Consider the following 25350-nt stretch of genomic DNA (forward strand, 5'->3'; position numbering starts at 1 on the left):
CTATCCATAACATAATATTGTTAACTGTGATATATACAGTCAAGCTTATCCTTATTTTGCCATATCTAAAGAATTTAAGGATGGATTACACAAGTAGTGACTTTGGAGCAGTGGCCAAGTAGCTAATGACTGAAGTATTAGAACTTTTTCTGGAATTCATTTTAAGCTGAATAATTATAGTAGAAGTTTACATAAGACAGGCGACTTTAAATACATTGTGGTATGGGCATTGGAAAGCCAGTAGACTCTGTTGCTAAAATAAATAGAATGTTTTGATAAGTCAGGTTTAACTGATTACTGCAAGTAAAACCTAATTGGTGAAGAAAGGATAATGATGAATGAATATGTAAATATTATGTTATTAACAGAACTGACATAATTAACAGATTTGATTCTACTGAAATCCTTGTGGCTATTAGACTTTAAAAGAAAAGAAGAGAAAACATAATAATAAGAGTTGAGTTTAAGAAGCAGAACATATTCAAGTGCTGAGAACCATAAGGGCCTAAAGCACACAGTTGCTGAGCCCACATTTAAGTTAATATCAGAAAAACCATCGAGAGAGCCTGTCACGAATGCTCATACATACTGTGTGGGCCTAAAGAACAGCTCAACCGACTCACCATAAGATCAACAGGTGTCAGAAGCATGAATAAGTGCTACAGTCTCACAATTGATGATGTGCTTAAACCTGATGTCTGTGCTCGTCGTTACCTATCACAGTCGAAGTTCATTTCAAGAGAGAGATTGGAGAAGAATTAATAAATAAAAAAATCAAGATTTAAAACCTAACCGATACTTTCATGGTTTTGCCACCCAAAATGCTGTCAGTTTTTAATTATCTGGGGTTTCTTTCTTTCTTAGTGGCCTCTCACGAATGCATAAATGCGTGTCCCAACACGTGATAAGCCTTGCTGGAATCATTGCATTACAAAGGATGAAATGTAGATTGTACAGTTCAGAGCAGAAATAAAAAGGAGGATGATTTGCAGGGTCAATGCCGCCAGCAGAGAAAAGTAAGCTTAACAGCTACATGATTATCAGCTTATTGTTAACACTGGTTTTGCCATTTTTTCCCATGGCTAAAAGTCTCCACCATTTTTTGGTACAAAACAAACTTTGTAGTTATTGATCAAGATTTAGTAGCACTTGGTACTCTTTGTCCCATCCGATGGCCCTTGTAAATGTCTGCCTTGCTTACTTCCACATCTAATTTTTCACATACAACCTGTATGGGCTTTGTGTATTGGGTCACTTGCACAACTTTGAATACCCACAGGCTGTTTTGCTTTCAATACTGTTTTAGTTCATCAGTAGTAGCAGACAGTTTGTCTTCCAAATCCTGTGTCTTTTTCTCATACTCAGACACAGCCTTTTGTAGATCACTAATTTCAGAAGTATTGCTAACAATAGTTAACATGCATTTGAAGTAAGTCGTCTGCAGTTACTGCATCTGGTATAGTGCTTACAATCTGATCACGGGTATCTGTGTCGTGGAGCACAAAGTGGATCAGTTCTGCTATACCTCAAACTAAGGGCTTACTTTCTGCCAATGGCTGGGATGCTACACCTGCTGTTGCTCTGCTGCCAGATGTGCTGTTGTTAGCTTTCTGGTTTGCAATATTTTGCAGTGTATGTGATGGTGTGGACAATAAATGAAGCTCAAGTGTGAAGAGCATTACTATTTATATAAGTTCCATTTGTACTACACAGCAGTGCTTCAGAGAATACAATTGATTTCAACCAAAATTTGTGAGCTGAACCTAATGCACATTACGTTACAACTGTTACGGAGACTAGTTAACAAAACACTTTCAATTTCTCAAGGTTGGCGTTCCATGATTTTCAAAAGTGTAATTTATGTGATACAAGACTGAACAAATCCAAGGTCTGGAGAGTCAGGTATAGTATTGAGTTTAGTGTTATAGTATCTCTTGATCAGTAAAGATAACAGTTATATTTATAACCTGACTGATCAATAAATTATTGTAGTCTATAAATACGTACAGGATTTCAAATTTTTTCTCTCTCATTTTTCTGTACTAAAGAAAGAAATGTTTATACAAGGAAGAACCATCGAGTATAAAATATGAAAATTAACTATCATGGGGGGTATAAAAGTAATGAGACTGGTAACATTCTGTATGAACTGATAGCACTGTTGCCCCCCTTTCACACAACTGTTAGGTTGAATAAAGCTCTTGACTTGGTATTAGTTTTAAATTGTTTCAGTAGATACTTAAATATCGGAAAGTGTGTGAAGTGAAGACATTGAGTGGACCAGCAATTGTATAACCAATGTTCCACCGAAATTTTGGGCGAAGCTAGATGTAACTACTATTGCAACTTTCGAAAAGTTACCAAGGTCTAATGGAGAATGTTCCCCACCCAGGGTACAAGTGTCCAGATGACACAACTTCTTTTCAGCAGGAGAAGAAATGAAAGACAAAGTTTGTGGGGGAAATAATCTTCATGCTAAAGAATGGATAGCGGTAAGGAAAGAGTGAAGAGTTTTTTGAAGTTAGAGTACCGATTGACATGAGAATAACCATTTGTGAGTTAAATTTGAATGTATTAGTGTCCATCAAATCTTGACACAGTTTGAGCATCTGAAAACTATGCAGAGGAGGTTCCAAAAACATCAGAACTGAGCACAACAATCAGAAGGATTTTAGTACTGATCTTCAGGCTGCCTTCTAAAGGAGCTAGGATCTTGTGATAAAAGTTGATGAGTAAAGGATTTTTGAATATGATGCTGAGACAAAAATACCATAGTTGGAAGTGGCACATTGATCTAAAATCAAATTAGTGTTGTTCCGGCAGTCGGGGAACAGTACACAAAGAATTTGTGCCTCCAGTACTACACACTTTCAATCAAACATTTTATCGAGTGGTCTGCAAAAGACTTTAAAAGGGTGACGTGCATCCAAGGGTTCTTCAGCCTTCCTACTTGCTGGATCACAAGCCCTGTGACTACTTTTTATTATGCCCATGCGAGGGCTTAACTTTGGTACTTTTGTCTGACATCCGGAAGAGCATAACGAATTATTTCAGTAGAAGCCTTCCAGAATTGTTACATGGACTGGAAACAGCATCTCTATCAGAGTGTAACTATCACAGGTAACTATTTTGAAGGGGTCTACCTTGATGTGTGCAAAGAATAGAAATCATGGTCAAAAAAAAAAAAAAAAAAAAAAAAAAAAAAAAAAAAAAAAAAAAAAAGTCTCATTATTTTTCTGACACCCTCATAGTATTAAAAAGCCTGAAGTTTGGTTAGTTTTACAGTTTATCTTGTCTACTTGTTGCTAATTTATGTTTTCAATGAGCTGAAATATTTTGTTTGCAGTAGTGATCACCAGTTAACTGAGGATGACCTTGCATTACTATGTGATTTGTTCTACTTGCCATTTGAACATGGAGGACAGGGTCTTCAACTTTTGCAAGAGTTCAATTGGCTTAAAAGCAATGCCCATGTTGTTACACTTCAGAATCGCAACAAGGCTGATGCAGAGCATGGTAACAAACCAGAGGTATGTTCATTTGTTGTTTTAAAGCAGTGTTATTGGTATAACAATAATATGGAACATCATATGTTATTCCATGATCTTAATCAAAGACTCTAATTACCATAGCAATGTGTAATTACTTTGAAACTTGTCAGATGCTGCTGTGCAGTCAGATGCTGCTGTGCAGTCCATCTGCAGATAAAATCAAACTTCTGTCTCTTTTTTTGTATAAATAATATATTAAAATTTACAGTATTAATTATAAATATGATTTACAGATCATCTAAGTAACTGTTTATTAATGCCGCAATAGTGTCCATACATTCACGGCTTTTCGTTGTGAACATTTCCCATTGTAACTGTTGCTTAGGTGACCAAATCGTATATTTATTTCCTGAGAGTGTAATCATTTTTTTGATCAGTTTGCATTTGCTAGGAGTCCCTGTAAATTTTTATGTTGGCACTTTGAAGGACTCCTCCTCCTTTTACAGTTTGTGAAGCAGCCTCCTTGATATTGAGAGCAAAGGTTCAAGTCTTTGCTATCTTTCGCATTTAGGCATCTAACAACTGAATATCTGCTTCTTCTTTTGTAAGGCTTTTTGCAACAGTAGATGATTTCTTGAGAGTTAAAGCTTCTTCTGTAATGTAGTTTGCCACTCCGAAATCCATTAAGATGCTCAGAACATTGTATAGCCATCTCTGAAAGCTGGTTGTCGCTACTACTCTTTCTGTACATGTGTATTATGGACTTTATGTATTCCATGTGTGAATGTTAAAGTGTGTGTGCTGCCTTCCTTACAAGTTTGTTGTGTTTAAATTAGTTTCTAATGGCCTTTTCAAATCCTCTTGTCTAAAAATACTGTCTGATGTTTTGCATGATCCTTGCCTAATGTTGACAGTGTTGCAGAGATGGCAGTTTCATTCTTTTGGTGAACTCATTCTTTTGCATAAGAGAGTCTTGTAAAGATGTTTATTTGTTTAATGAGTTGCAATAATTCATAGGAAAACAAGCCTTTATTCAGTTTTAACAAAATCTTGGTCATATCCCAACTAGCTTCCTTATGCGTTGTTCTCTTCAGTATGAAACCATCTATTCTTCCAGTCTCATTGTTGTCAGAACATGTACTATCAATCAAGAGAGCTAAGAAAGCTATTATGTGGCATTCTAGCTAATGTTAAGTATTTGCAGAAACAGTTTTCAATATTAATCCCAAGACGTTGTCTTAAACAAAATCAATTGTTATTAAGCTGCCATGTATCACATCTGACTCATTTGTGTTCTTTTGCGTCCACACTACAAAAATTCTTGAATAGAAACTTAATCTGCTGCACATCTCTGTGTATTCCTAGCTACTCAAGCTTTTCCTCATTTTCTGCCCAACTAACACTGATTTCGTTTTTCAGTTCTCCTCATGTTGCTTATCCACATAGTGCTGTTGCTGCAACCTAGATCCTTCCATCTCATACCATCTGCACCTGTCCCCTGTCTTGCCTCTGTGTTTGGGAGGACACCAGTTCATATCCCTTTCTGACAATCCATATTTAGGTTTTCTGTGAATTCTCTAAATCCGTAAAGACAAATGCTCCGATAGTTTGTAAGATGATCAACCTGATTTTAGTCATCCATTCTTCCATGCCTAGTCGTCTGTTCCTCCCTGCCTTTTCTGTAGCATGTCAGTCTGTAGTTGTGAAACTGAACATGTTAATGAATACTGGATGATATTTGCTTAATAATTTACACACTACCACAATTTTGGTTTCATTTTTTCACACATTTATTATCCTTGAAGTTCTATTACTGGGACTGTGGCCAGTTTCTTAACTTCGTGAGAAAAATAACGCATAAGTCTATGTGGACTGCTGTGTTATTCCCAAATTAAAACAAACTTATAACTATATATTATAATAACCCCCCCCCCCTAAGAACTAAGGACCTTGCCATTGGTGGGGATACAGATAGCTGTACCATAGGTGCAATTACAAAGGAGGGGGTATCTGTTGAGAGGCCAGACAAAAGTGTGGTTCCTGAAGAGGGGCAGCAGCCTTTTCAGTGGTTGCAGGGTCTGGATGATTGACTGTTCTGTCCTTGTAACATCAACCAAAATGCGCTTGCTGTGCTGGTACTGCGAATGGCTGAAAGCAAGCGGAAACGACATCTGTAATTTTTCCCTAGGGCATGCACCTTCCCAACGGCATGGTTTAATGATGATGGCGTCCTCTTGGGTAAAATATTCCAGAGGTAAAATAGTCCCCCACTTGGATCTCCAGACAGGGACTACTCATTAGGCTGTAGTTATCAGGAGAAACAAAACTGGATTTCTACGGATCAGAGCATGGAATGTCATATCCCTTAATGGGGCAGGTAGATTAGAAAATTTAAATGTCAAATGGATAGGTTAAAGTTAGATGTAGTGGGAATTAGTGAAGTTCTGTGGCAAGAGGAACAGGACTTCTGGTCTGGTGAATACAGGGCCATAAATACAAAATCAAATATGGGTAATGCAGGAGTAGGTTTAATAATGAGTAAAAAAGATAGGAATGCAGATAAGCTACTATGAAAAGCATAGTGAATGCATTATTGTAGCGAAGATAGACAAGAAGCCCACACCCACAATAGTAGTACAAGTTTATTTGGCAGCTGGTTCCGCAGATGAGGAGGAGATTGAGGAAATGTATGATGATGAGATAAAACAAATTATTCAGATTGTTAAGGGAGCTGAAAATTTAATAGTCACGGGGGACTAGAATTCGATAGGGGAAGAGGGAGAGAAGGAAAAGTAGTAGGTGAATATGGACTGGAGGAAATGAATGAAAGAGGAAGACACGTGGTAGAATTTTACGCAAAGCATAATTTAATCATAGTTAACATTTGGTTTAAGAATCATGATAGAAGGTTGTACACGTGAAAGAGACCTAGAGACACTGGAAGGTTTCAGATTGATTATATAATTTTCTTCACGTAGTAGATGTACAGTGAAGTGCCCCAAAATCTTGCCATGCGAGTTCTTCGCAGTTTGCAGAGTGTCGAGAGCTGGAAGAGAGCTTTGAACGATTGCAGCTATGAAATGAAGTAACCACCATTTAAATCACTCTTCTGTATTTTGCTGCTTTGATGCAATATTACAGCGCCAGGTGAACAGATCACTTATTAATTCATAAATAAGAACAGCACAGCTGAAGTGAGTATTAGAATTGAATCTCTAAACAGAATGATTTTTCTGTTAAAATTTCTTCAGCTGTTTCCGGACATTGTCATTATCAGCAGCGCCTCTTTCTCCATGCTTTCCAAGACACGCCATTCCGCAGCAGCAATGTATAACAGGCCCCACTGCATCATATCTTGTCGATCTTCTAATTTCACGCTTATTTCACCATATCTGCACATACACCAGACCACAAGATGCACAGCGAGAAGTTCTCTGTTTAAATACTACATAAAAAATGTTTTTACATGGACATTTGTTGCTGGCTTGAGATGAAGAAGGGTAATATGTTATTCTGAATGAACAACTGTCTCACCGCAGGGATAACAATGGATGTTGCTAGGAGTCTATTACTTGCTCTCAAGTGGCAGGTGCAGATGTGAAGGTTTTAGCTCATAATATGGTGATCTCCTCTTGTGGTGATTAGTCGTAGTCGATTGGAACATTTATGGCCAGTATGCCTGCCCTTATATGTAATCTTACCATTGGGCTACTGTCACATCTGAATGCCCCACAAATCTGTATACAGCATATTTATACCAGCCACAATGAAGCCCCTTTCACACACTGTCTGGTATAGGTAACACTGTCTCACACAAGTGTGCAGTAACTCCATGTCCTCCACAATGATCATGCAACATCTGATGTTGTTCACACCTTTGTATACCATACCAGGCCTGATAACAACACTAAACATGAACAATACCAGTGCACTCAGATGGCCGTTCTACCTAACAGATATAATTTTATCTTTCATGATGTACATGTTCGCTGATGGTGTGCTGTGTGGAATTAGATTGAAATCCAACCATGTCTTGTGGGTGTTTGACCTTTTTTTTCAGGAACTTTACTTGAGTGGCTGTTAGAGTAACTTCTTAAAACATTCAAATTTTTACTTATAATGATTATACCATTGCTGCTCCTTGAAACTGATAATGTAGTTGCTCATTTAACATACTCATGTACCATTAAAGTTTGTTGTGTAAACAACTTCTGCAAGGATTTGATTGCAAAACCCTTATACTTGCTTGTGTTTACTCTTGCAACTTTGTTTGCATTATTTGGGTCTTTTGATCTGTCAGTTGCTTTGCATCTTGATTATAGCTTTAGTTTCTCCCACACTTTGTGAAGCATAATAAATTCATTGATACTGACAGTTGTTTTTGATACCTGCATCAAACATGATAAGTTTTTGTGACAATGAATTTATAGTGTCAACCTGAAAAGCACCAAATATATTAATTCCAGTTATAGTCAGCTGCTCGCAGAAACTCAAGTATATTTTGACAGAATGTTTCACCTTTATTGAAGGGTAAATTTCATCTATACAAATTGCAACAGATCATTATTATAGTCTTGCACAGACCATCTACATCTACGTGATTACTCTGCTATTCACAATAAAGTGCCTGGCAGAGGGTTCAGTGAACCACCTTCAAGCTGTCTCTATACCATTCCACTCTCAAATGGCACGCGGGAAAAACAAGAGCTCAAATTTTTCTTTGCGAGCCTTTATTTCTCTTATTTTATCGTGATGATTATTTCTCCCTATGTAGATGGGTGCCAACAGAATGTTTTCACAATCGGAGGAGAAAACTGGTGATTGAAATTTCATGAGAAGGTCCTGTCGCAACAAAAAACGTCTTTGTTTTAATGATTGCCACTCCATTACGAAATATCGTATTCATGATCCATGGAACTAGGATTAATCTAATCTAATCTAATCTAATCTAATCTATTATGTCTCTGACACTATCTCCCCTATTTTGCGATAATACAAAACGAGCTGCCCTTCTTTGTACTTTTTCAATGTCATCCGTCAGTCCCACCTGATGCTGATCCCACTCTGCACAGCAATACTCCAGAATAGGACGGACAAGTGTGGTGTAAGCAGTCTCTTTGGTAGACCTGTTGCACCTTCTAAGTGTTCTGCTAGTGAATCGCAGTCTTTGGTTTGCTCTACCCACAATATTATCTTTGTGATCGTTCCAATTTAGGTTATTTGTAATTGTAATCCCTAAGTATTTAGTTGAATTTACAGCCTTCAGATTTGTGTGACTTATCGTGTAATCGATAATTTCTTTTAGTACTCTTCAGGATCAGTAGCCACTTTTTGCATCATACAGATATCTTATCTAAATAATTTTGCAAGTCGTTTTGATCGTCTGATGACTTTACAAGACAGTAAATGACAGCATCATCTGCAAACAATCTAAGACGGCTACTCAAATTGTCTCCTGTGTCGTTAATATAGATCAGGAACAATAGAGGGCCTATAACATTTCCTTGGGGAACGCCAGATATTACTTCTGTTTTACTCTATGTCTTTCCATCTATTACTACGAACTGTGACCTTTCTGACAGGAAATCACGAATCCAGTCGCCCAACTGAGGCAATATTCCATAGGCATGCAATTTGGTTAGAAGACGTTCGTGAGGAATGGTGTCGAAAGCGTTCCGGAAATCTAAAAATATGGAATCAATTTGACATCCCCTGTCGATAGCACTTATTACTTCATGAGTATAAAGAGATAGTTGTGTTTCACAAGAACGATATTTTCTGAAACCGTGCTAACTGTGTCACTAAATTGTTTTCTGCAAGGTACTTCATAATGTTCAAGTACAGTATACGTTCCAAAACCCTACTGCAAATCATCGTTAGTGATATAGGCCTGTAATTCAGCAGATTACTCCTACTTCCCGTTTTGGGCATTGGCTTGACTTGAGCAATTTTCCAGTCTTTAGGTATGGATATTTCTGTGAGCAAGTGGTTGTATATAATTGCAAAATATGGAGCTATTTTATCAGCATACCCTGAGAGGAACCTGACTGGTATACAATCAGGACCGGAGACCTTGCCTTTATTAAGTGATTTAAGGTGCTTCGTTACTCCGAGGATATCTACTTCTATGTTTCTCATCTTGGCAGTTGTCCTTGATTGGAGTTCAGGAGTATTTACTTCATCTTCTTTGCAGGAGTTTCGGAAAACCGTGTTTAATAACTCTGCTTTAGTGGCACTGTCATCAGTGACTTCACCATTGTTATCGCGCAGTGAAGGTATTGATTGCGTCTTGCCACTGGTGTGCTTTATGTATGACCAGAATCTCTTTGGGTTTTCTGCCAGATTTTGAGACAGAATTTCGTTGTGGAAATTACTAAAAGCATCTCGCATTGAAGTATGCACCATATTTCGAACTTCTGTAAAACTTTGCCAATCTTGGGGATTTTGCATTCTTTTAAATTTGGCATACTTTTTTCGTTGCTTCTGCAACAACGATTTGACCCGTTTTGTGTACCATGGGGGATCAGTACCATCACTTTTTAATTTATGTGTTATATACCTCTCAATTGCTGTCAATACTATCTCTTTGAAAACATTCCACAACTTTTCTACACTTACATGATCAGATTGGAAGGAACGAAGACTGTTTCTTAAAAAAGGCATTAAGAGCAATTTTATCAGATTTTTAAAATAGATATACTTTGCATTTCTTTTTGATAGTTGTAGATGTTACGGTATTCAGCCTAGCAGCAACTGCCTTGTGGTTGCCAATCCCTGTATTCGTCACAATACTCACTATTTGTCCAGGATTATTTGTTGCTAAAAGGTGAAGTATGCTTTCGCAAACATTTACGCCTTGAGTGGGCTCATGAACTAATTGTTCAAAATAATTTTCTGAGAAAGCATTCAGTACAATTTTGGATGATGTTTTATGCCTGCCGCCGGCTTTAAACCTATAATTTTTCCAGCATATCGAGGGTAGATTAAAGTCACCACCGACTATAATTGTATGAGTGGGGTACTTATTTGAAATGAGACTCAAGTTTTCTTTGAACTGTTCAGCAACTATATCTTCTGAGTCGGGGGGTCAGTAAAACGATACAATTAATAGTTTAGTCTGATTGTCAGGTATAACCTCTACCCATACTATTTCACACGAACTGTCTACTTCACTTTCGCTACAAGGCAAACTACCTCTGATAGCAATAAATACTCCACCACCAACTGTATTTAATCTATCCTTTCTGAATACTGTTACATCGTTTGAAAAAATTTTGGCAGAACTTACTTCCGGCTTTAACCAGCTCTCTGTAGCTACCACTATTTGAGCTCCAGTGCTTTCTATTAGGGCTTGGAGCTCTGGTTCTTTCCCAACACAGCTACAACAATTAACAACTACAATACCAATCGTTTCTACAACTACCTTGCTGTGTTTTACCCGCCCACCTATAGGAGACGTTCCTTCTGTGGTTCCCTGAGACCCTCTAACCTAAAAAACTGCCCAGTCTCTTCCACACAGCCCCCGTTACCCGTGTAGCCACCTTCTGTGTGTAGTGGACTCCTGAGGCTGGTATTACACTATCAGATTTCTTTGTCAAAGATTTGATCAAAGATGTGATCAAATATTCCATCAAATATATTTGACAAAGATCTTTGACGTAGCGCTAGAAGGGGTATTACACTGCCATTAAATTTTTTGTCAAAGTTCAAGATGGCTAACAACAACTTGTAAATAACCGCAGCAGTTGCACGTACTGCAATTTCATTCTGTGCACATGCAGGAAAGAAGTGGGGGGAAAAGAGGAACCATACATACGAGGTTGACAGTCTTAAATTCCTGGGATTACAACTTGATAATAAATTCAGTTGGAAGGAGCACACCACAGAACTGTAGAAACGCCTTAACAAATCTGTATTTGCAATTCGAGTGTTAGCAGACATAGGCAACATAAAAATGAAAAAGCTTGCATACTTTGCCTACTTTCATTCCATAATGTCATATGGTATAATATTTTGGGGTAACTCTTCAAGTCAAACAAAAGTTCTCAGTGTCCAAAAGCGTGTAATACGTGTTATTTGTGGAGTAAATACACGGACGTCCTACAGAAACCTCTTCAAAGAACTGGGTATACCTCTCAGTATATTTGCTCCTTAATGAAATTTGTCCTAAATAATATATCTCTTTTTCCAACAAACAACTCAGTTCATACGTACAATATCAGGAACAAAAATGATCTGCACAAGGACTTAAAAGCACTTACTTCAGTTCAAAAAGGGGTCCACTACTCAGGAACACTCATCTTCAATAGTTCGCCAGCAAACATAAAAAATGTAGTTACAAATAAAGATCAGTTTAAAAGGAGCCTGAAAGACTTACTAGTGGCCAACTCCTACTCCATTAACGAAATTTTTAATAGAAACAAATGATGTATTGTATTTATTCATACTATTAGTATTGTTATCTCAGCTTAAAAAAAAAAAAAAAAATTGGCATGTTCCACATCCACGAGGATCTCTTCAGCACGGATCTATGGAACGAAAAACTAATCTAATCTGGGTGAAGCCGTGGGTTTTATGACGACACGATAAAAGCATTCAACAAAATTTGTTACGTGAGCTTACAGTGGAAGACGTCAAGTCGTACATCAATTACTTAAGAATGGATGAGCATACATTTCTGTATGTGCTCAGTGAAGTGTATCCTCATATCACAAAGCACAATATTCACTTAAGAACTGCTACATCTTCGGAAGACAGGCTCACTGTAACACTCCGATTCCTTGCTACAGGAGAGGGTTACGTTAGGTTAGATTAGGTCAGGTCAGGTCAGGTCAGGTCTCCAATCTTCTTAATCTATTTTTGTATGCAGGGTGCCTAACTTTGTAAAGCACCTCATCAGCTTCATACATCTCTATTAATTTTGTAGTTGTCGGCACACACCAATTGTATTTACCGGCAATGTTTATAAAAACACTACAGATGACAGAATGCTGTAGCGATGCTAGCGCTCCATGCGGTAACATGTCACATTGCAGTGAATAGAAGACAGGCGATTTCTTTGATCAAATCTACAGCGAGGCCCTAGATTTGATCAAATATTGGACGGCATTTGACAAAGTTCCTATTACACCATCAAATATCTTTGACAAAGATTTTTGACAAAGATACTTGACAAAGAAATTTGATGGTGTAATACCGGCCTGACCTATTAAGCGGAACCCGGAAACCCACCACCCGATGGTGCAAATCAAGAAATCTGCAGCCTACACACTCACAGAACCGCTTGGGCCTCTGATTCAGACACTCCACTCGGCTCCGCACCAAAGTACCACAGTCGGTTCTATCGACGATGCTGCAGCTGGGAGGTCCACCTTAATCTCAGAAATAAGACTGATAGTCTTTACTGTTTCTGCTAGTCACCCGAAACCAGACAGAATCTGCTCCGATGCAACGCGACACATGTCATTGGTACCGACATGGGCCACCACCTGCAGTTGGCTGCACCCTGTACTCTTCATGGCATCCGGAAGCACCCTTTCCACATTCGGAATGACTCCCCCCCGGAATGCACACGGAGTGCACTCTGGCTTCCGTCCCCTCCATGGCAGCCATGTTCCTAAGGGGCCCCATTATGCGCCTAATGTTGGGGCTCCCAACTACCAGCAAACCCACCCTCTGTGAATGCCCAGACCTTGCGGGCCAAGAAGCTTCCTCTGGAACAGGGTGGACGACTGCATTCGGCTCAGAGACATCATCAGCCACAGATAACGCCTGAAACCTGTTTGTGAAATGAACCAGGGAGGCCCTAAGATTGGCCCCTCGTAAAGTTTTTTACTGCCTGCCAGCCTTTGGACTGATCTGGCACTCGACCAAGGGTGAGGGGTCAACCTTAGTGCAGGCAGTACCTGGAGCGGTCACAGCAGTGAACTGATCGGAGGAAAGGTGGGACGTGTTCGACGTTCCTCGCATTCGATCCCCCACGTGACACCCCTTGGCAGCAGCCTCAAGCTGTGTGATGGAAGCCAAAGCAGACTGGAGCTGTGAGCGAAGGGTCACCAACCCAGCTCACATCTGTACACAATAATCACGGTTCCCATCCATTACTGCAGTCGCTCCTGTTTGAAGCTCGTAAAAATATGTAATAATTGAATGGTGTACTCGCCTTATTAGTAGCAGGAACTAGCGGCGCTGCTCTCGCTGACGGTCTAACTGACACTGAGCTGTTCTAACCAAACAAACAAAAGCCTTTACGATATGAGGGTCTATACAAGCATCAGTAACAACGGCGGTACTGTACACTACACTGTTATTCCAATAAAAGGTTGTGCCTAGTAAGCACTCAAACACGCAAGAAATTACAAAAATATACCAGTAACTACCCAGATAACTGAAAATAAGTTGCTCCTGTTTGAAGCTCGTAAAAATATGTAACAAGCAAATGGTGTACTCGCCTTACTAGTAGCAGGAACTAGAGGTGCTGCTCTCGCTGACAGTCTAACCGACACTAATCTGTTCTAACCAAACAAACCAATTCTTTGTGGGAGATTTTCTTGTAAGTATTCATGTATGGCCTTTCAGAAGATTACAAAAGAACATTGCCACATGTGAGTACACATTCCATTTACTTCCTCAGTGGATAAAGAGAGCATGGAGGTATCTGTGTGACTAAACTACTTTGTTTTGCTTCTGAGGTAACCTAAATAAGCATTTGCAACAAGTGTGCTGCATTAGGACTCTTTCCAAACAACTTCATCCTGTTGTTGTTGTGGTCTTCAGTCCTGAGACTGGTTTGATGCAGCTCTCCATGCTACTCTATCCTGTACAAGCTTCTTCATCTTCCAGTACCTACTGCAACCTACATCCTTCTGAATCTGCTTAGTGTATTCATCTCTTGGTCTCCCTCTACGATTTTTACCCTCCACGCTGCCCTCCAATACTAAATTTGTGATCCCTTGATGCCTCAAAACATGTCCTACCAACCGATCCCTTCTTCTGGTCAAGTTGTGCCACAAACTTCTCTTCTCCCCAATCCTATTCAACACTTCCTCATTAGTTATGTGATCTACCCATCTAATCTTCAGCATTCTTCTGTAGCACCACATTTCGAAAGCTTCTATTCTCTTCTTGTCCAAACTATTTATCGTCCATGTTTCACTTCCATACATGGCTACACTCCATACAAATACTTTCAGAAATGACTTCCTGACACTTAAATCTATACTCGATGTTAACAAATTTCTCTTCTTCAGAAACGCTTTCCTTGCCATTGCCAGTCTACATTTTATATCCTCTCTACTTCGACCATCATCAGTTATTTTGCTCCCCAAATAGCAAAACTCCTTTACTACTTTAAGTGTCTCATTTCCTAATCTAATTCCCTCAGCATCACCCGACTTAATTCGACTACATTCCATTATCCTCGTTTTGCTTTTGTTGATGTTCATCTTATATCGTCCTTTCAAGATGCTATCCATTCCGTTCAACTGCTCTTCCAAGTCCTTTGGTGTCTCTGACAGAATTACAATGTCATCGGCAAACCTCAAAGTTTTTATTTCTTCTCCATGGATTTTAATACCTACTCCGAATTTTTCTTTTGTTTCTTTCACTGCTTGTTCAATATACAGATTGAATAACATCGGGGAGAGGCTAAAACCCTGTCTCGCTCCCTTCCCAACCACTGCTTGCCTTTCAAGTCCCTCGACTCTTATAACTGCCATCTGGTTTCTGTACAAATTGTAAATAGCATTTCGCTCCCTGTATTTTACCCCTGCCACCTTCAGAATTTGAAAGAGAGTATTCCAGTCAACATCGTCAAAAGCTTTCTCTAGGTCTACAAATGCTAGAAACGTAGGTTTGCCTTTCCTTAATCTTTCTTCTAAGATAAGTCGTAGGGTCAGTATTGCCTCACGTGTTCCAGTATTTCTACGGAATCCAAACTGATCTTCCCCGAGGTCGGCTTCCACTAGTTTTTCCATTCGTCTGTAAAGAATTCGTGTTAGTATTTTGCAGCTGTGGCTTATTAAATTGACTGTTCGGTAATTTTCACATCTGTCAACACCTGCTTTCTTTGGGATTGGAATTATTACATTCTTCCTGAAGTCTGAGGGTATTTCGCCTGTTTCATACATCTTGCTCACCAGATGGTAGAGTTTTGTCAGGACTGGCTCTCCCAAGGCCGTCAGTAGTTCCAATGGAATGTTGTCTACTCCGGGGGCCTTGTTTCGACTCAGGTCTTTCAGTGCTCTGTCAAACTCTTCACGCAGTATCGTACCTCCCATTTCATCTTCATGTACATCCTCTTCCATTTCCATAATGTTGTCCTCAAGTACATCGCCCTTGTATAGACTCTCTATATACTCCTTCCACCTTTCTGCTTTCCCTTCTTTGCTTAGAACTGGGTTTCCATCTGAGTTCTTGATGTTCCTACAAGTGGTTCTCTTATCTCCAAAGGTCTCTTTAATTTTCCTGTAGGCAGTATCTATCTTACCCCTAGTGAGATAAGCCTCTACATCCTTACATTTGTCCTCTAGCCATCCCTGCTTAGCCATTTTGCACTTCCTGTCGATCTCATTTTTGAGACGTTTGTATTCCTTTTTGCCTGCTTCATTTACTGCATTTTTATATTTTCTCCTTTCATCAATTAAATTCAATATTTCTTCTGTTACCCAAGGATTTCTACTAGCCCTCGTCTTTTTACCTACTTGATCCTCTGCTGCCTTCACTACTTCATCCCTCAAAGCTACCCATTCTTCTTCTACTGTATTTCTTTCCCCCATTCCTGTCAATTGTTCCCTTATGCTCTCCCTGAAACTCTGTACAACCTCTGGTCCTTTCAGTTTATCCAGGTCCCATCTCCTGAAGTTCTCACCTTTTTGCAGTTTCTTCAGTTTTAATCTACAGGTCAAAACCAATAGATTGTGGTCAGAGTCCACATCTGCCCCTGGAAATGTCTTACAATTTAAAACCTGGTTCCTAAATATCTGTCTTACCATTATATAATCTATCTGATACCTTTTAGTATCTCCAGGGTTCTTCCATGTATACAACCTTGTATCATGATTCTTAAACCAAGTGTTAGCTATGATTAAGTTATGCTCTGTGCAAAATTCTACCAGACGGCTTCCTCTTTCATTTCTCTCCCCCAATCCATATTCACCCACTATGTTTCCTTCTCTCCCTTTTCCTACTCTCGAATTCCAGTCAACCATGACTATTAAATTTTCGTCACCCTTCACTATCTGAATAATTTCTTTTATCTCATCATACATTTCTTCAATTTCTTCGTCATCTGCAGAGCTAGTAGGCATATAAACTTGTACTACTGTAGTAGGTGTGGGCTTCGTATCTCTCTTGGCCACAATAATGCGTTCACTATGCTGTTTGTAGTAGCTTACCCGCATTCCTATTTTCCTATTCATTATTAAACCTACTCCTGCATTACCCCTATTTGATTTTGTATTTATAACCCTGTAGTCACCTGACCAGAAGTCTTGTTCCTCATGCCACCGAACTTCACTAATTCCCACTCTATCTAACTTTAACCTATCCATTTCCCTTTTTAAATTTTCTAACCTACCTGCCCGATTAAGTGATCTGACGTTCCACGCTCCGATCCGTAAAACGCCAGTTTTCTTTCTCCTGATAACGACATCCTCTTGAGTAGTCCCCGCCCGGAGATCCGATTGGGGGACTATTTTACCTCCGGAATATTTTACCCAAGAGGACGCCATCATCATTTAATCATACAGTAAAGCTGCATGCCCTCGGGAAAAATTACGGCCGTAGTTTCCCCTTGCTTTCAGCCGTTCGCAGTACCAACACAGCAAGGCCGTTTTGGTTATTGTTACAAGGCCAGATCAGTCAATCATCCAGACTGTTGCCCTTGCAACTAGTGAAAAGGCTGCTGCCCCTCTTCAGGAACCATACGTTTGTCTGGCCTCTCAACAGATACCCCTCCGTTGTGGTTGCACCTATGGGACGGCTATCTGTATCGCTGAGGCACGCAAGCCTCCCCACAAACGGCAAGGTCCATGGTTCATGGGGGGAGGACCTTCATCCTAATCCTACTGTTACATATTGTGCCAGTGAAGTGACATGGGCTTCTTACCCAGGTTTTCTTTCTTCCTTCAGAATCTTGTGGCATCCAGTGTTGGGGGGGGGGGGGGGGGGGACTATACAGTGTGTTGGAATTAAACACATGTAGTGACAGACTGTGCACGTTCTACTTGCCACATTTGGAATTGTTTTCTGTAAGCAAAAACATGTTAAAAATCTTTGCCATATTTTTATGCAGTGAATGTACTTAAAACCCTGTCTTTTTCCAGGTACAAGAGTGGTTAGAAAGGGCAGCAAAACTTGATGAAATGAGTAAGGCTGTGAATACCTTATTTCGAAGACTCACCTACTGTGCAAATAGGGAACTGTTGTATGATTTATATCCATATGTTTGGGATATGCGTGGTGTTATATCATTGCTGAACTCTTACATCAAATGGTTAGGTGAGTACTTCCCTTATTTCATATTTTTTTGTTGCATGGTAATGCAGTACATTGGCTGTTGTTGTTTTCTTTCCAGTATACCTTTGTATGTCTCAAGCAATTCTACATTATTCTAGCACAACACAATGTTTATGTGTTTAAAATTATGTTACTACTGTTCTTACAAACACACTATAGAGATTCACAGAGAGTAGATGTAGATTTCTTCTGTAATTGTTGGCATGTATTTGTGTGCTTTCCATTGAACTTAGTGAGTGGATGGCATTCTGTTTCTAAAACTTCACTGTTCAGGGCACAATATTTTACCACAGTGACATGCCAAGTCATATTGTTACAAAAATTATAGTGAGCTTACTTCTTGTTTTGATGTTCAATTGCTTCACGGAATCATGTAAACAAAAACTGGAAAGGAAACAATTTCAGTTACTTGTTTTATTGGTGTAATGGCTCTGGTGTGGTATGTTTGAAGTTTTGCAAATAGTAGTGAAGTTTCAGTGTGCCCTATGAAAAATGTTTAAGTTGCTTTGCAACAATCCATTGTTTGTAAGAACCATTCAGTCAAAAGAGGGCTTGAGTGTCTTAGGAGTTGTGTGAACTTGCTTTTGTTTTGGATTTTTTTTAGTAGTTGGAAAGTTCTTGAAGTAAACTTAATCATACAATGCAAGAATGCTATGGCTGGTGGCATTTCCATTAAAATTTGAATGATTCATGTCAGATTATCTCATTTCCAGCAGTTGTAAATTTGTACACATTCTCTCTTCTTCCTAGGAGAGAGAGAGAGAGAGAGAGAGAGAGAGAGAGAGAGAGAGAGAGAGATAGGGAGGGGGAGGGAGGGAGAGAGAGAGAGAGAGAGAGAGAGAGAAGGGGTTGAGAGGGGGAACTACAGCTTAAGATTTTTGTACAATGTGTTCCATCCTTAATCTACATCTACATTCATGCTCTGCAAGCCACTGTGAATTGCATGCAGAGTGTTATTAGCATGATAGCACATGTTTGGGTTTTCTTCTATTCCAATTGTGTATGGAGCCCGGGAAGAATGACAGCATAAACACCTATGTGCACGATGTAATTAGTTAATTTTGTCATCGAGGTCACTATAGGAGCAATATGTAGGGGACTGAAGAATACCTTTATGTTTGTTACTTAATACTGGTTCTTCAAACTTTGTAAGTAGGTTTCACAGGATAATTGGTGTCAATCTTGTAGATTCTGTCTGTTCAGGTTTTTCAACACTTCTGTTATGCTCTCCTGTTGGTCAATGAACCTGTGACTGTGTGTGCTAGCCCTCTTAGTATCCTTTCAGTATACCCAGTTAGCATGGGTTCCATACACATTAGCAACATTTTTATGTGGGACATTTTGTAAGCCCACATTTTCCCATTATCCTGCCAATGAACTGAAATCTACCACCTACTTTACCTTCATTGAGCCAATGTAATCATTCCATTTTGTATCCGTACACAATGTTACATGCAGGCTTTTGTATGAGTTGACTGATTCCAGTTGTTACTCATAGCTGCTGTTATCATGGGATACCATTTTTCTGTATTTTATCAGATTCACAGTTTTACATTATTGAACACTTAAATTGCAGTTTTCTTCCAAAGAGTATTTCATTATAGGTAACTGCATCATCTGCAAAAATTTCTGAGGTTACTAGTAGTATTGTCTGCCAGGTTGCCGACATACAGCATGAAAAACAAGTGCCATCACACATCCCAGGTACACACCTGAAATGGCTTTAACAAAGAGTAAGCCTATAGTAAATGTATTGTTGGTACAGTTAACAAGAACATTGTGCTTTAAGCTTATAAATAAGCTGTTCCTTGCATGGAAGATAAATGGACAGGATGTAAGGTATTAGATCATATTGGAGAAGCCTGGTAGAAAGAGCTGTAATAACTAGACAGCAGATTTATATGTGCAGACAGACAGCACGGATTTCAGTCAAGTTAAGGACTTAAGACCGTCTGCTGGAGACTGAGAGAAAGAGATAAGGGAATACGAGATGAGGAAATAAATTTTGAGAAATGTAAAATTAGTAAGTGGAGAAGCCCAGCTATAAAAGGAAAACTGACTTAAAACTGTGAAAATAAGATTTTAAATGTAATTGAGAAACTAAATTCGCAATAAAGTTGTGTCTTGGAAAATACGAAGGAAACAAATTTTCTTTTTTATTTGTGATTTTAAATCATTTAAATAATCAAGGCAAGAACTTACCTAATAGTTGAGGTGTTGAGTTGACGATAGGCACATAAACCAGACAGAACTTTGCTAGCCTTTGGATAAACACTTCTTCTGAGCTTCTTAGTGAATTTTTTTTTGTGTTGGATGATGGGGAGGAAGCAAAGCTAGATATGCTAAATCCCGTGCTAGACACACTTCTATTGGGTAAAATTACATCTGTCTTTTAAGGAAAATATTTTATGGGCATGGTTATAGACAGAAAAGATGATAGGCTATGTCAACAGAGTGTACTGCAAATGAAGGGAATGTGTACAAAGCAGAAAAGCAATACCAACCATAAGAAAAAAAGAGTACTGAAGGAAACAAGTTATGGTTTTCTATGATCTGACTGATTTTCACCCAGTGAATAATAATGTTCCAGTTTCCAGGGAATGGTGTGATGTAAAGATCTGAAATAACCAGCTGTCATTCACTTAATAACTATAAATCTACACAGAGTATCGTAGTTTGCTGATTACTTGCAAAATTTAAGGGAAAGAAGTGAATTATAACTATAATCTTGATCGTGTTGAGCGCCACAGCAGACACTAATTAGAGGTCACCTGTAACAGAAAAAGTTACTTTCTAGTTGCAGAATAATTTTCTTCTCCTTCTTGCTGCCATCCCCTTCACCCGTCCTTCTCACACTCTTCTAACCTATTCATCAGCAACTGTTATTTGCATGTGAGGAGAACAAATGCCCAAGATATTTTAACACAAAAATGATTATTTCCCTTTGTTCAGCCAGTTTTGTGCAGTGCAGTTTGATTGCAAATATTAACAGTGCACAAAAAAGTTCTTAAGCACTCACATTTGTTTTCAGTACAAAAGGGTATCAGATAAAGCAAGGTAACTAATGCATTTGCCATTTATTTAATTGTGATGTGACTCACAATTCACAAATTCCAAAAAACAGCAATGTAGATGACCCTGTACTACTTCTACTTTTTCATAGGTCATAATAACACCTTCTACTGCCAACCCCATTTTTATTCATTATATTCATTTGTCTGTTTCACATTTGTGTGTTTCTGTTTCACAGTTGTTTATTTAGTGATGGGGAAGGGGGGGGGGGATGTGTATCTGTGTGAGCACGTGCGCACATTTTGGGTGGTAGGCATATCGTGTGGTATGTGAAACTTTTTCCACATTTTAGTTTGTTAATTCATTTTATGCTTTTCTTTTGTAAAGGCTAAAGGCAATGTCTAACAGATTGTCCACAAAATTGTAAAGCCACAGGTTGGGCAATATGACCATATGTAATGCAATGATTTTGCAGTAATTAGTTATCAGTATTTTATTTGTTGGTTGTTACCTTTTTACTAACACACGTACTTATTTGTAGTCAGAGAGCAAGATTTGTCTTTCTATAACAAATTTCCAGCTTTAAAATGGTGTAGTGCACACCCATTAAAAATACACAGCATATAAGTGTCTTTTAACAGAATGTAACTGCTATGTCTGTTCCTCTTGCATGCATGAGAATGAATGCAGTATTATGCCAGCTTCAGCAAAATACGGATATTTAAACAAAGCATTGTGCTGTATGTAGTTCAGGTTTCTGGTTGTTCCTCAGGTATTTTAAGTTGTAAAGAAATGGTTATCACTTTATTTATGCTATTGTATAATGTTTACTGCTGAACACTTGTGTTTGTGTCATTGTAACACTGCCATTGTCAAAACAGTTTTTTTCTTACCTTTTTTCTTTCTTCTTCTTTTTCCTTAATTTCATGGCGCATTTGTATGGCTTTCAGTTGAGAGATGCAGTATGTTAATTTCAAAAATTACCACTCCTTTTCTTTCAAATCCTCTTTAGAGAGCAGCTGTCTGGCCAAATTTTGGAGCTATATGTATATATCATCAGTAAAAGTCCGTCTGATACACCCCAGAAATGTGCCATTCATTGAATGTCATACATTTAGAAAAACTGGCAAACACAGTTAGTTAAGGAAGAATATGTTGTGATCAATTTTCCTTAGTGCTAACAACATGTAACAATACTTTGTTAACTGCCTGTTGTTGAAGTTATTTTGAGACCCTTCAGATTCTGTTAAAGTATGCTGTTACTACTGTACTGAAATAATCTTCATTCCCTGTCCCTCACTAGCCATTTCAGAGTTTTGCTGAAGCAGAAATCTCAACCAAAAGATTTTCAAGCTTATGGATTTGTCTTAACCATGTATGCAGAATTGAAACAAGCACTGTTTGTGTGCCATGTCTATTGGTTACAGCTGATTTCATACATGCAAGGGGAATGGACAAGTTACCTACTTGGAGACAACATATTTATGGTGCTACAGTTGCCACTGAAGATGCAAGTAAATGTATGGTCCACAGATTTTATCTTCTTGTAATGTTGCTAAATATGACAGTAAAATATTTATAAACTATTTTATAGACTCTGCTTTTATAGTAAATATGCTGATTGAATAAAATTCTCAAGTGTTAAATTAAAATGAATCATTATGTTCTTGTGGACTAGAAAAAGGAGGATTTCGTATATTGTTCTTATTTACACTGATGTGATGTTTAGAGTCTGTGGATAACTTTACTTCATCTTGGATTAGGACTAGGAATGCATAATGAATACTGTGGATGGAAGTATTCAGGAATTGCATTTCCAGTCCTATCTTTATTTGAATTTCTAATTCATTCTCAGCATTTAGGCAATCTTAGATAACAAGCTATTCTTGGGAAACATGTCTGCAAGTCATTTAACACGTTTGACAGCTGATCTTGCATAAGGTACATGCAGTAGTGATTTTATGCAATCAGTTGTTTCATTATGTTGTCATAGGAATTCATGAGCTTTATGTGAAAGTCAAAATAGAGCTTTATCAGTAATCTAATATTTGCATTGTTGTAAGTGCATACAGATGTACTTACATTATGAAATTTTGTTCATTGTTTATGGATGAATGTGTCAAAATCAATTTATTAAAGGAAATATAAATGTGTTTGGTGATCTTGCAAGATCAGAAGGGGAACATCAGGATGTGGTGTATATTGACAGCTCGAAAAATGACACTAGTAAGCTGAAATCTGGTATCTGTTATATATTGGCATACTTGAAGAAGAACACCAAAAAGGTGCAACATAATTTATTGTGAGGAGAGTATTATAGCATTTAAAAAATGTTAGAATGCAAACTGTATGTACTGTTTCAGTTCTGTGATGCGTGTTCGGATGTTGCAAACCTCAGTTTCGATGTATGGAATCACTAGCTGTGCATGATATCTGTTGCAATGATTCTTTTTCTTTTTAAATAGGTGCATATACCCCTTTTCATTTTAAGTAGGTGCATATACCCCTATACAAGGCACAGTTATATGTATAAAATAAATTAATGACAATGATTTTTGCGCATTGAAATAAATTTTAAGTTAATTAAAGTGCTTTTGGGTATGCAAATTTTTTGGTAGTCTTCTGGAAAATGATTAAATTTTTCAGCTGTCCCACTTGTGAGCATGCAACATACAATTGTCCACATGTAAATCATGGATTTTCCAGATTTACTTCAAGTGGTTAACCTTGGGCCTTTTAGATGGTCATTGAGAATGCAAGGTTAGCCAGGAACTCCAGTTGTATGAAATCAGATAGTGTGTCATTAGGAATGATGAGAATATGTGGAATCAGTACATCTCCTTTTGACTTGTACAGCATTGTTGCCCTGTCGCAGTGCACATTGTCGCGACCTTGTTGACACACTGAACAACATGAGTAAGAGACTGGGTGAACTTCACATTTTTGAAGTATTCCAAGTCAACCATATACAGGAAAAAATGTCATCAGATCATTTTCAAACATATGCATGTGTTACCTGTTTCAGCTTCACCTTCATCCATAGGGATGCTAGGGGTCTTTTATTGCCACAGTAATTTTTTTCCAGTGATACAGGTACTAAGTTGGGTAGAAATTGCTTCAGTCATGACAGAGAGATGCTGACATTTCACTGCCTTTGCAATCCCCACTCCACACACCTCCACACTCTTGGTGAAAATTTATTGGGACTTTCACCAATGAGTCTTATGAAACAGGAAACTATCAATTCAATATTAGTACATCAGTCATTATCAAATATTTTTACTTTCATGGCTTCTCACTCCCACACCAAACTGTAGGGGTATTAGGGCACCCTACACCTACAGTAGTTTTATACAAATAATGAGCCTTTATATACAAAATTTGGCTGAAATTGCCCCAGACATTCCCCCTCTTTCACCCTCCCCCCCTCTCTGCCCTGTATGTTTTTGTACATCCTCAGAAACCCTCATGGGCATGCACACAAGAACTCACCAAAGTTTAATCACGATCAGATTACTAGCTTAGAGGACAAACAAACGTGTACTCATTAGACATATGGAAATTATTATGCGGTACAGAAGCAGTTGGCTATTTTGCTAGCTCCCAACTCATTTTGTCAAATGTAATCATTTGTGTGTTCTAACACTACATGTACAGTCTAGATTTGCACCGACTGTTCAAAATGTTCGTAATGCTTAATAACCACACATTGTTTGTGAGGGAGTGATACATTAATTTTTGTTACTTTGAGCTCCACAAGCTGATGGTGGACTATTGTATTCATCATAGTTTCAGATTCCACAGAATGTAAAAGTCATTGGAAACTACCTTCCTGACTGAAGTGCTGTAGTTGCTCCACTGTGATGCTTTTTCATTGTACTATCATTGTGTTTTATTAGCAAAATAGAAGGCAGTAACTTTCCCCTCTTGTAGTTAACACAGTTCAATGTTTCACTTGTCATTCAGGTCCCTTAAATCCATCACCAAACTAGGCCATATAGAAAACATCTTGTTTTATCTCTGCTTCAGTACCACATACTAATAGATGCTGTTCGGGCTTAACATAATGATAAACTGCTATAGGAACAAAACACAAGTGAGGTTATAACATGCAGAGTTTATTTGTTTAGAATTGGGAAAATCCTGATTTAACTGACTTAAAAAGAAAGGAAGATATTGTACCCCAATAATGGTGAATGATCACGGAACCAGTTGGGCTCATGGTATATTTACTTACTCTCTTTAGTATATGTTAGAAGCGTTTGATGATACTGATCAGCTAGAAAACAACGTACCTCATACATGAATACGGACAATAAGGACTTATCAG

General features: G+C 38.4%; 1 protein-coding gene across 2 annotated transcripts in view; it reads left to right on the forward strand.

Annotated features, from left to right (window-relative positions):
* The window catches only part of LOC126177004 (protein O-GlcNAcase), a 173178-nt gene that overhangs the window by 101945 nt on the left and 45883 nt on the right, over window positions 1-25350 (forward strand). For both annotated transcript variants that reach the window (XM_049924219.1, XM_049924220.1), the window contains exons 9-10: window positions 3347-3530; window positions 17816-17990. In XM_049924219.1, the coding sequence (XP_049780176.1) occupies window positions 3347-3530; window positions 17816-17990 (359 nt within the window). The remainder of the gene's footprint in view (window positions 1-3346; window positions 3531-17815; window positions 17991-25350) is intronic.

This window comes from Schistocerca cancellata, chromosome 3, assembly GCF_023864275.1.
Source record: "Schistocerca cancellata isolate TAMUIC-IGC-003103 chromosome 3, iqSchCanc2.1, whole genome shotgun sequence".
Classification (NCBI taxonomy): domain Eukaryota; kingdom Metazoa; phylum Arthropoda; class Insecta; order Orthoptera; family Acrididae; genus Schistocerca; species Schistocerca cancellata.